Source organism: Stenella coeruleoalba (assembly GCF_951394435.1).
Source record: "Stenella coeruleoalba genome assembly, chromosome: 14".
In the NCBI taxonomy this organism is placed as follows: Eukaryota; Metazoa; Chordata; class Mammalia; order Artiodactyla; family Delphinidae; genus Stenella; species Stenella coeruleoalba.
The window spans coordinates 41,641,190-41,654,570 of NC_137160.1; the positions used below are offsets into that span (position 1 = coordinate 41,641,190).

At 38.9% G+C, this 13,381-nt stretch overlaps 1 protein-coding gene across 3 annotated transcripts in view; it reads right to left on the bottom strand.

The window, feature by feature from the left end:
• Positions 1-13,381, bottom strand: part of ASXL3 (ASXL transcriptional regulator 3) — a 174,264-nt gene that overhangs the window by 20,034 nt on the left and 140,849 nt on the right. For all 3 annotated transcript variants that reach the window (XM_079942252.1, XM_079942253.1, XM_079942254.1), the window contains 2 exons: positions 4,382-4,478; positions 2,115-2,220 (listed from right to left, as the gene is read on the bottom strand). In XM_079942252.1, coding sequence (XP_079798378.1) covers positions 2,115-2,220; positions 4,382-4,478 — 203 coding nt within the window. The remainder of the gene's footprint in view (positions 1-2,114; positions 2,221-4,381; positions 4,479-13,381) is intronic.

Sequence of the window (13,381 nt, forward strand, 5' to 3'; positions counted from 1 at the left end):
TGGATGAATGGATAAAGAAGATGTGGTACATATATACAATGGAATATTACTCAGCCATAAAAAGCAACGAAACTGAGCTATTTGTAATGAGGTGGATGGACCTAGAGTCTGTCATACACAGTGAAGTAAGTCCGAAAGAGAAAGACAAATACCGTATGCTAACACATATATATGGAATTTAAGAAAAAAAAATGTCATGAAGAACCTAGGGGTAAGACAGGAATAAAGACACAGACCTACTAGAGAATGGACTTGAGGATATGGGGAGAGGGAAGGGTAAGCTGTGAGAAAGCGAGAGAGTGGCATGGACATATATACACTACCAAACGTAAAATAGATAGCTAGTGGGAAGCAGCCGCATAGCACAGGGAGATCAGCTCAGTGCTTTGAGGGGTGGGATAGGGAGGGTGGGAGGGAGGGAGACACAAGAGGGAAGAGATATGGGAACATATGTATATGTATAACTGACTCACTTTGTTATAAAGCAGAAACTAACACACCATTGTAAAGGAATTATACTCCAATAAAGATGTAAAAAAAATTTGTTTTTCAAGTTACAGATAAAAATTCTACAGCAGTTGGACTAGAGCAAAAAAAAAAAAAAACGACTTTCAAGCATTAATTGTGTATGTGGGAATTAAAGCACAAATTACTCTATCCATGATGATCTAACGTTGGTGTCAATTGTCAGCTCTTAAATCCCTCTTTCTTTCTTAGGGATCTGGCTGTCTGTGAGATTCAAATTCTGCCCAAGGAGAATATGTTCCTGTTAACCGTGAGGCAAAGGAGAAACTACTTTCAAATTAGCTCAGTCAGTACCATACTTAGGTGTGACTGGTATTATTTTTAAAACACACACATACACAAATAATAATAATAAATTAAAAAGCGGTTATAGCCTCCTACACTATTGGTGGGCAGGTACATTGGTGCAGTCACTAATGGAGAACAGTATGGAGGTTCCTCAGAAAGCTAAAAACAGAGTTGCCGTATGATCCAGCAATCCCACTCATGGGCATATATCCAGACCAAACTATAATTCAAAATGATATATGCACCCATATGTTCATAGCAGCACTATTCATAATAGCCAAGACATGGAAACAACCTAAACGTCCATCAAAAGATGAATGGATAAAGATGTGGTGTGTATATATACACAATGGAATATTACCTAGCCATAAAAAAATAATGAAATAATGTCATTTACAGCAACACGGATGGATGTACCTAGAGATTATCATACTAAGTGAAGTTAAGTCACACAGAGAAAGACAAATACCGTATGATATCACTTATATGTGGAATCTAAAATATGACACGAATGAACTTATCTATGAAACAGATTCATAGACACAGAGAACAGACTTCTGGTTGCCGAGTGGGGCTGGGGGCAGGATGGACTGGGAGTTTGGGATTAGCAGATGCAAACTATTATATATATGTAGAATGGATAAACAAGGTCCTACTGTATAGCACAGGGAACTATATTCAATATCCTATGATAAACCATAATGGAAAAGAATATAAAAGATAATGTATATACATGTATAACTGAATCACCTTGCTGTACAGCAGAAATTAACACACTGCAAATCAACTACTTGAATAAAATATGTTTTTAAAAAAGTGCTTTTACATAAAGAGGAAAATGGATAGAGTAAAGGGTAATACCTCAGGCTCTCCCCCAAATAAGGATGAAACAAATGTATATGGAGAGTCAAAATTTTTGGAAAAAAATGTGAGAATTAAATATGTGTCCAAGACTACTTATCTCTAATGCATTTATTAATGAAAATGCTTAGATTAAAAAAAAAACAGGAGATTTTAACTAAAATCCAGTTAGGAAAGCCAAAATTGACTTCTATAGAATTTCATGTGCTATTTTCAGTCCAAAATGAATTTTCATGGACAAGTTATAAACCCTTGAAAATGCATTTTTTAAAATTTAAGTGCCGATAGGCCATATAATTTTACCTGCAATTTCTTACACTGAGAGACTACTGCCTTTTATCACACGTTTATAAAGTTTTATAGCATGTGCTAAGTGAAACGGAGAATTACATTTTCATTCCCTTCTCAGAGAAATGAGAAGAAGATACTCTAGTACTTACTTTTCTCCATAAAACCTTTCGAAGAATTTTTCTTTCCAGGGTTCTGTTTTCTTTTCCTTTTCAATTTCTTGCCTTATCCGCAATTGCATTTCTGGAGTAAACTCTCCTAGAAAGAAAATGCTTAGATATTGAGTAAAAGTTGTCATATATTTTGCCAGTTAATAAAGAAAACATGTAACTAATTTGAATAAACTTTTATGGATGCCAAAAGGTAAAAAAGCTGAGCACTGATAATATTTCTACAGCTTCCTTTTTTATGAACATCACTCAGTCATTTAGTCTTAGACAGACTCCAAAGCATTTAGCAAATGTACTGAGTGCTAGGCGTTGTAAATGAAAGTGTATATTCACTGTCCTTGATGAAACCAGTCTGGTGAAAGAAAAAGCACACAGTTGAGTATAATAACACAATGTGGAAAGCCCTGTATAGGTCATAAGAATAAATGAAGGGAAAGTACTTAATCCTCCCTAAATTGATTAGGGAAGACCATACATAGAACCTGATCCTTGAGTTAGCTTTTGAAAGATGACCAAGCTTTCATACAGTAATTAGTTCACAAGGCACAGAGATATGAATACGTATATTTACGTGCTTTTGAGTGGCCAGTTATGAGTAGACCACAGGATGAAATGAAATAGGAAAGGTAGGCAGTGGCCAATTACCCAACACATGTTTTAAAGAGAGCCCTGAATTTTTCCTGTAAGAGACAGAGGGAGGTCCTGGCGGTGTTCACTGAGGGAGGAATATGTCCAAATAAGCAACTTAGAAACTGGTTGGGAGGCTACTGAGTAGCATAGATGAGAGATGGAGATTATAGTCAGGCCAGCATCTTGAGAATGTTGGAGAAGATTCAAAGACACAAGTAACAGTTCATAACCAGATAGACCTGGGGAGAAGGAAGAGGAACAAAGACATCATCAAGGTTTCAAAGTGAGGAGCTGTGAGAAAAGGGGGTGACCTTAGTAGACAGAAGGCAGAAGAAATAGTAGACATTAAAAGGGAAGAGAGTGCTTCCCTGGTGGCGCAGTGGTTGAGAGTCCGCCTGCCGATGCAGGGGACACGGGTTCGTGCCCCGGTCCGGGAAGATCCCACATGCCGCGGAGCGGCTGGGCCCGTGAGTCATGGCCGCTGAGCCTGCGCGTCCGGAGCCTGTGCTCCGCAACGGGAGAGGCCACAACAGTGAGAAGCCCGCGTACCGCAAAAAAAAAAAAAAAAAAAAGAAAGAAAAAGGGAAGAGAGTTTAATACTGGCATTTTGGTTTTAAGGTGCCTGATACTGGAAAGATCCAGCAGGTTTGTGGAATGGAGCAGCAAAGGATTGGGAAAGAGGACTTCCAGCCAGATTTGGACGTTCTCAGCATGTGGGCTATATAGCTGAAACTAGCTGAATGAGGCTCTTAGAGCATGGGAATAGTTGCAAAAGCAAATAGCAGGGAGGAGAATGGTGGAGACATCACCATTTACCATCAGGTGAAAGAACAGGAGCTCCTGAAGGAAGGTGAGAAAAGGCTGTCAGAAAGGTAGCCTGGGGACACAATTTAAAATATATTATGAATGTCGAAGGCAGATGGTTTCAAATTAGATGGGGTAGATAACAAGTGAGACATAGGAGAAGGAAGATGAAATGCCAAGGACTGAGAAGAGGAAAGTGAACTTTTTTTTTGTAATGAGAAAGCCATTCTTATTCTCTAGAAGGGACTGTTCCCATTGTGTATGGTGGGGTCACACCCAACCATAAACATGTGAGTGGCTAAGGGAGTAAAAATGTGGTAACACTGGGTATTTTTTAGTCTTTCATGAAGCTTGGTGACTAAAGGAATGATAAGATGAAGTGGTGGCTTCAGGGGAAGACTGCATTAAAAGAAGATTCTTCCAGGCTCTCGGACATTAGAGAATACACAATGCAACAAACACATAATTAAAATGATTATTCCAAAGAAAATCTTGCCATATCAAAAAATTTTATTATGTTCCAGATAACGTCATGCTTTCTTCAAAAATACTGGACTTTCTCTAGTTAAGCCCTCGCACAGAAACGAAGACCCAACACAGCAAAAATAAATAAGTTAATTAATTAATAAAAATACTGGACACCAAAAATGCGAAGTATAACAAAAGAATTAATGAAGTCATTTGAAATACGATGTGAGTTTTTACTCAAGTATACTTCAGGGGGGAAAATGACTCGGGAAGCAGAGAAAGGTGCAAATCTCAGTACAGTCTGTTGACTTAAATATGTCAAATAATAATGGGAAATAGAAACTTACCTTCTGCCAGTCGCTGTTTCCAGCCTTGTGCTGCATATGCAAAGAATTCATTATTTAGAGCTGAAGTACTGAGGCGTAAAATTCCATCACTTCCCATCTAGGAAATAAGCCGACAAAACCAAGATTCCATCAAGAATAATTCAAAGCAAAAGTATGCAGGGAAGAAGCAAAAACTGAGGGTGTGAGTGTGTGTGTGAGAGAGAGAGAGAAAGAGCGCGAGAGAAACAGCAGGGTAAAAGGCAGGGAGGAAAGGAATCTAACAAAAGATGAATTTCCTAGTAGGAAAACTGCACTGCTTACAGTGACTATTATAATGACTAAATACATCAACTTAAAGGAAATCTGTATTAGGCATTTCCATTATCAGTGGTGAGTATAACAAATGTATGTGATTTAATCAAAAAATTTATATCTTTGTCATCTTTATATGCCTTAAATGATACCAAATTAAAAATCTACATATGTGTACACCTTTAGATTATTTTTTTAATTAAATTCTCTAAAGTTTGTGGAAGCTAAAGAAATCTAGTCTGATCACTTGGGTTCTTCCACTGTCTGAGGTTCAGTTCAGACGACAAAGTTCTGAAACATTAAAACAAATACACCCACACTGTCATACATACCCTTCGCTCTATTCTTCTCACCTCTTTGGGTGCACACAGAAAACAGGTATACAAAGTTTAAAATCTGTGCAACTGTATGCTACTAACCTTTTTCCTCAAATTTATTATTTTTCAAATTCATGCACGTATAGAAGAGATTTGGATAAGCATCATCGAACTGGATGCTTTTAACTTTCCAACTATTTACTACATCTGCCCTGTGAATGTATTCTGCTTGCTGACACGGGGGATAAAAATCATTAGTGTTGTCCTTGGCTGGCTTCTCATGTAGTTGAGGAGTGAAGACAGAACACATAAAAAGTTAAACAATGCCAAGCATGAGGTGAGTGGGAATTAAAAAGGGGAAAAAAAAAAAAAAGCTAGGGGAGGGTATCTAGGTGGATGTGAGTGGTTAGGAAGAACTTGATGCCAGGGGTCAAATGGGTTAGGGTCTTGGGCAAGTAACAGGATTGGGGCAGAATGGTTTTATATAAAGTATACAGTACAGAGTGGGAGCTTTGTTGTAGAGGAGGAACATCACAGACAATCAGTAACTGGACCGTTCATGAAGGCGTGAAGATGTTCTAGCCTGCTATTGAGTCAGTTTGGCAAACTGTAGCTCCAGTTACATTTTCAAAGATTTCCTCTTACTCTCATAGACACCCCCGTGTGTCCTAAGCGCTAATAAGTCACTGCTATCTGAAAACACACTCAGACACGTCTTAGCCCCATGATTTTGTTCGTTTGCAGTCTTCTCTACACCCCATTTTCACCCACTGAAATACCGTCCCTCTTTTAAATTTAACTCAAATCATGCCTTCATGAATATGTCAGCTAAACCATCATTCGGGAGCAAAGGAGAATACTGAGTCTAAAAGTAAATATTATACTAGCAACTCAAAGCCGGATAATGGTGAACAAGTCCAGAAAAGAGAGACACTGAACAGGTGTGAGACATCCTGGATGCTGCCATCATGGCAGCCACAGATTTGAGATCCTGAGTTTCCTCATTTAAGAAGATACTGATAACCATACTAAAATATTCAATACACTTGGAAAATTTCAGGCAAGACTTTGTTCATGCATGGATTCACTGTTTACTCACAATTATTTCATCTTCATTCAATAGATACTTATTAAGCCACTCACACGAACCTGTGTACCGGGCGCTTTTTGGGTGCAGGCAATACGGTGGCAGTAAAGAAAAAGGCTCTGCCCTTATATTCTGAACATATTCCCCATACAGCAGATGGTTCTGGTCCCTGTGCATCTCTCCCACCCACCTGAGCTCAGCACGGCTGTGACGTACAGTGACATCGCCACGCACGTATCCCACCTCAGGGTCTTACCACAGCCCCAAGATGTGAGTGGCTAAATGGCCTCGCCTTCCCACCTTTTAATTGGACACTTCTAGGACACTATCTCCTGGCACGCAGTATACGAACTGAGTCAAGGGACGCCATTTGGTGCTGTGTCCCCAACAGTTAGGACTAGTAGGTGGAAGGCAAGTGCCCTGAAGAGAAAAAGGAATTGGTTTACTATGAGGTACAGTTATGGAAGGCACAATGGAAAAGGTTAGATTTTCTACATTTGAGAACACGCATGGCGCTTCATAATTTGGAGTCCCTGCACAATGCCTATTATATTGCAGGCACTCAATAAACGTTTATTGCCCTGTCTTTGCTTCGTGTAAGAGAAAGATTTACAATTTAACTCCGGTAGCTGACATATAGGATTTTAGTTTGGTGTGTTCTGCCAGGCCAGGGGAATGATTAGTTATTAATTGAAATTTCAGCATAATTTTAAAACACAAAGAAATACCAGATCCAGGTTAGCTCTGACAGAGTCTCAAGATTTCAGCACATGAAAATGCAAGGCAGTGTGAAATGAACACATTCAAGAATATGGAAGCTAGCCCGGGAGGAAAATGTTTTTCTTTTAAAAGCAAAAAATAATATTAACTGCCAGGCTTCCAGCCTGTCTGAGACAGCACAATTAAACACTAGGGCTAAATTAAATATGTGCCAATAAAACTTTTTAAATACACTATTAATTTTATGGCGTTTCAGAAATACTGTCCAAAAGACATGTCATTTTAATGAGCTGGAACAATACACGTTTCTGAAAGTTTTATTTATTTATTTATCGCAGAGCTATAAATTCTGGTTTTTCTGATTACCCACAATAGAAACATTCATTCTAAAAACTCCCCTAACTCTCTTATAGTGAAGTATCCAAATAAGCTATTGATAAGCTATGCTTCTTTTTTCATTAGAAGGAGAAAAACTCTGTGCTGTTGTGGAAGAAAATAAGTACGGTTAAAGGAAAACTTATTTGTGGAGAGATCCTTTCACAGAGATTTAAGTCTCTGTTGGTGAGTATATCATTTGCCTTTGGGGTCAGTTATATTAACATTTTATGGGATGGATATCAGTGGAATTCAAAGGATTAAAATGTTATTGCTACTTGAAAACCATCCAATGTTTGAAGTTTGAGGAATGTTAATTCTGTATGAGAATATATTTACATTTAATAATAACCCTTTGCACCTCTAAAAGATTCTTTATCCCTTTTTTTCTAATTTGGGGTTTTTTGCAAGTGATTCGGAATGCGTGGCACGTGGGTTGCTTAGAGGAAGTGTGAGAAATGTGCTGGAGAGTCAGAAAGTGGCTAAATCATAAGGGGACACCTAGATATACTTAGCAATTTGGACTTCATCCTACAGGTAATGGGGAGCGATTCAAAGCGAAGCCAAAACAAGACGAAAAGGTTCGTGCTGAGTGTGTGTGGGGAAGTGGACCGCTGATGTAGATGGTGTGTCCAGGATGAGCCTCTCTAATGCTCACTGTTGATCAGGACACCGGAGCTGAAACCTGAATGAGAGAAGAAGGAGCCACGCAGCCATGGTTGGGAGAGCGTGCTTGGTGGAGGGACGTAAATGCAGAGGCCCTCAGGTGGGGCTTGCGAGGAGGCCCTAAGAGATGGAAAGATTTTAGAAGCAGGAGAAACAGGGGCTGAGGGGCCAGGATCACACTGGGACTCGGAGCCCACTGTAAAGACTGGCTTTTCCCCCAAGAGAGCTGGAAAGCCTCTGGGATTTTGGCCTGACAAATGAAAAGACCAGACATTTCAAAAGGATAGCGCTGACTGCTGCATTTTAAAAAAGACTTTAGAGCTGTCCAACAGCAATATAAACATTGGGCCACATCTGTGATTTTAATTATTCTAATAATCACATTAAAATAGCAAAAAGAAACATGAAATTAATTCTAATAACACATTTAATCCAACCTATATGAAATGTTATTGTTTCAATATATAATCAACACGAAACGTTATTAATGAGATATTTCTCATTCCCTTTGTATACTAATCTTTTCATATCCAGTATGTATTTTTATAACACATCTCAATTCAGATCACCCGTAGTTCTAAAGCTCAATAGTCACTGCTGGCTAGCAGCTACTGTATTGGAAAGCATAGTTTTAGAAGATAAAGACTCACCAGGGACTTGGGTATGTAGTTATTGAGATCATGCAAATAGTAGGTTGACAGCTGTAGAGGTGGTGAGAAATGGTTGGGTTCTGATTATATTCTGAAGGTTGAGCCAACAGGACTTGATGATGGATGGGATGTGTGGTATGAGAGAAAGCAAGCAGGCAAGGATGACACCAAAGACTTCTGGCCTTGGCAATTGAAATTACGAAATTGCTATTTATTACAACGGAAAACACTATGGGAGGACGAGGTTTAGTCCTGAAACAATTAAGGTTGAGATGCTGATTATAATTCCAAATCGATGTCTTAGATATATCATTCTGCACGTAGTGTAAAGAATGCCCTGGATAAAGACAGGACAAGAAACAGGGACTTCTGGCAAGAAGTACCAAGAGAAGCCCATGGAAAAAATGACGAGAAGTCTTAAGACTGTTCAGGCAGTGGGAGTAAAGATGCATGTCCTCCAGGCGGAATAAGGGAACCAGAAATGATGGGGCTGAGTGAGCGTGTGTGTGGGTGGTGAATGAGATAAAGGCATGAAAGATGATGGCCAAGAACAAGTCTTGGATAATTTGGTAGATGCTGGAAACAGCCATCAGGACAGGAAAAGGCACAGGAGGGGCAGTGTCTTGGACAAAGAAATGATGGATCTTTCTTTGGATATGCTAATATAAGGACATCATGAAGGCATCCAAGTAAAGATGATCTAATCAAGAGCCGGACGGAACTCAGGGAAGAAGCTCAATGGTGAGGAAGGAATCAAACACAGAAAATTAGTCATTAGTAGCAAAGAAAGTGTAACTGCAAACATGGATATGGATGAGAACACCCAGGAAGGATTTACCAAAAGAGAAGACGGCTTAAAGCAGGGCCCTGAGGAACACCAACGTAGGAGGAATGGGCAGAAGAAGTAAATCCTGTTAGGAAGACTGAGAAAAGGCAGCCAGAGGCAGGAAGAAAGTCAAAGCAGACGGCATCGTAGCTGAAAGGAAAGAAAGAGTTTCAAGAAGATCTGTACTGTGTATGTGCTGATATCTATCAAGCCACGTGCAATTACTTAGGTCAACACCGTGTACAGTACACTATACTAGCTGTTGTGTCCAATAAAACAATCAATAGGGTCTTTAGAGCAAAGACAACCTAGTCAGTGAGAGGCCAGCCAGGAGTCTAATGCAAAAGCAAAAGAGTAATGAGCAGAGAGACTATAAGCTGTTATTACTGACCCTCTTATACCCTGATCAAGCATCCAGAGCCCTTGTATTCTATACCCCAGTAGGAATTAAAGTCAGGATATTCATTCTTTCTAAAGGGTAATTTTTCATTTTTTGCCTTACCATTAAGTATGATTCAGATGGCTCAGAAGATTCTATATAAGTACGGCTCAAGTTTTATCCATAAGAGAAAATGTAATTCTTTAAGCATAAAGGTAGGCATAAAGAATGAAAGAGAGCTTCTGAGAAAGACAGTATCAGTAAGGGAGAGAGGATCAGCGGTATACTAAAGACAGTTTGGCCAATAATTTTTTATTGCTATTTCTAAAACTGCCTTAAGACACTATTTCCCAAACTGTGCTTTGAAAAACAGGAATTTTAAGGGGTAATTATAATTTTAATGGGTAATCTATCTAGAAGGAAATTGATTCTACCATCCAATAAGTATAGCCTATATCTACTAAATATGGTTAAATGGTTTTCTTTACTATAAGTATTCTCAAGTATGCTAGAATTTACTTTAAACCCTTAAGAATATATGTATCATGCAGTATTTCGCAAACTTTTAAATCCTGTAATCCTCTTCCAGAACGATTATCAATATCTCATGGAACAAGTACAAGTGTTCTCCAGAATACAGTCTGGGAAATGATGCTTTAAAAGTTGTGAAAGTGTTATTGTCAGAAGCAGTAAAATGAGATAAACCTAGCACAATGAATTTGCACACACTAGGTACTAAATCCTTGTTAAGCAACATGAATGCAAATTTCTAAGATCTGGACATGGGATAATTTTCAGTATACCCCAAAAATCAAATATTAAAAATAAATAAATAAAATAGTGAAAACTAGTAAAGGATGATGCTATAAGCCTAAACAACCTCAATTTCAAAGCTCACTGCAGAAAACAATTATTCGACATTACTTTTAAAAATTATATCAAACTATAAATACATAAAACAACTTTTCTTTAAATACATAGAGACTATCATTATAAAGTAGTAATCAAGACTATCTGGAATTATATGGAGGTTAAAGAAAAAAAAACCTGACACCGTTTTCATCTGCCCTCCACCTCGTTTCTTTTAGGTGTCCATGGAATTAAGCTGATGTGAACAAAAGAGAAATCTCAGAAAATACTACCTCCCAAAATCAACATGTAGATGGAAAAGTAGAAGGCTTTTGTCATCACTGTTATGATAGGCCATTAAAGTTGATTTTATAATAAAAGCCTCTCTTCTGAGTCGAATAGGTTCCTTTTCTTCATAATACTTGCTGCTCTGGGAATCACTGCTGAGCACTGGGACAGAATCCACAAGGTATGAAGTTCAGCAGGGAAGAATTTGGGAGGTGGAAGATCCACTGTACTTAGGATGACGGCAGGTTTAATTGTTAACTAGAATAAAGTCCTTGAGGCAGAGGAGTGGGCAACATTTAATTATTAAATGAGATGTTCAAGTATGTAAATTGCAAAGGGCTTTGAAAACGAAGATTATAAAATGACAAAATAACAGCTGGTCTTGTGGGAATAGATTATCACTTCATTAAAAAAGACATATAGGGCTTCCCTGGTGGCGCAGTGCTTGAGAGTCCGCCTGCCAATGCAGGGGACATGGGTTCGTGCCCCGGTCTGGGAGGATCCCACGTGCCGCGGAGAGGCTAGGCCCATGAGCCATGGCCGCTGAGCCTGCATGTCTGGAGTCTGTGCTCCGCAACGGGAGAGGCCACAACAGTGAGAGGCCCGCGTACCGCAAAAAAGAAACCCCAAAAAACCCATATAAATACATATATGTGCATGTATCTATATATCTATATCTATACATTCATGTACATCTATATGTGTGTAATAAAGTTTTCTTCCTCTAGAAACACAATCTGTAAACAACCCAACCACTTAGCTAAGATAACCATTGCCTTTGGAATGGAATCTCTCGCACCTCCCAAGAGAACTGTTCTGCCTTCCACCAGACACCTGCCCAAGCCTCCAGGTTGGCAGAGGAGGTCTTCAATTAGAGGTTGGGAAGGCCATCCCCTAGAGTAAGACCTGCTGGTAAGCAATTTCTCAGGACCCAATTAACAGGGAAAAGGAATTCCCTAGAAATAAGAGAAAAAGATATTCTCATAATTGGTGCTACGAATTTCAGCATATACAATCAGAAGAGCCTCACTTGAGGGATGTATATGGTATTAAAAACACATGAAAAAAGAATCCTGATATTGATTCTTAAAAGACTTTAATTATTGAGTTTCGATTACTTTACTTACATGGGATTTCCCTTAATCTTCTGGATTAAAAACAAAAATCATTTTCTAATGACATTGTTTTACACATTTACATACTTCCACTTTTGCTAAGAATCACCCTGCTTTAAACTGCAAAGGGAGGAATCTCTATTCAATAATGTCTCTAATGTGTCAGCATCCTGCTCAGAAGAGATGTAGCCTGTGGTGAAATAGGTAAAAATAACGAAATAAAGACATCTAAAGACAGAAGTCAAGTCATAGACAGATCAAGCTTTAATCAACCTCTCAAAATTACAGAAGTATGTTTTGATGTTTATGGTTCATCTCTTTCATTAAACTTTGTGGACAACCCCTGGCCACACACTGGGACAATCTGATAGGGCTTGATGAGAAATGACTTATTTTCTTGGATCCAAATGAATATAAATAAAATTTAAACACGTTTTAGCAAATATGAGAATGTGTGTATCTTAAAAGACATTCTCTCATAATTGTATTTTCATCAATGTTCCCTCTGTGGGAGGAAAATGGAAAAGCAAACTTCCAATGCAACCACAGAATACTAGGGCTTTATTTATTGAAAGAAAGCTCATGTCCTTGTAGAGATAAAATAAGGTTCTGTTATGAGGTTGTGGGAATCAATGAATCACTGTTTCCACTTTAATACACTGAACAGCTGTGTTTAAGTGACTATCTATTAGTCACTCACGTCTTTAACAAACATTTCATAAGCAGCCAAGAACTACTTGCCAAGAACTGTGAAACGGACACACGGCTTCTGCTGCCGTAAGAGCTTAGTATCTAGGATGGGACCGAGAAAAGGTAATGTTCGCTATAATAGTACGGCTAAGTACCTAGAGAAGGAAAAGATGCCATAAGAACTCCCAGGCCTGGGTACCAGTATGCCTTTAATTCCCCGTTTATAGTCTGTTAATATCTACACCTGAAGTTTACTCCTCTCCCCAGTTAAACAATGCCCCAATCTACTATTGTTCAGTGACAGTTGTATTTATAACTATAATAACGACTCTAATTAATTTAGTAGCTACGACCAGGGAGGTAGGTAAGTGGTGAAACAGGATTTGACCCCTCAAAATAATACCTTTTCTATTATACCATGGGGCTTCCTTTAATTAACATGCAGGCATTCATTCTTCTACTCAAAACCTTTATGTGGGCTTCCCTGGTGGCGCAGTGGTTGAGAGTCCGCCTGCCGATGCAGGGGACACGGGTTCGTGCCCCGGTCCGGGAAGATCCCACATGCCGCGGAGCAGCTGGGCCCGTGAGCCATGGCCGCTGAGCCTGCGCGTCCGGAGCCTGTGCTCCGCAACGGGAGAGGCCACAGCAGTGAGAGGCCCGCGTACCGGGGAAAAAAAAAAAAAAAAATATATATATATATATATATATATATATATATATATATATATATATATATGTAAAATGCTT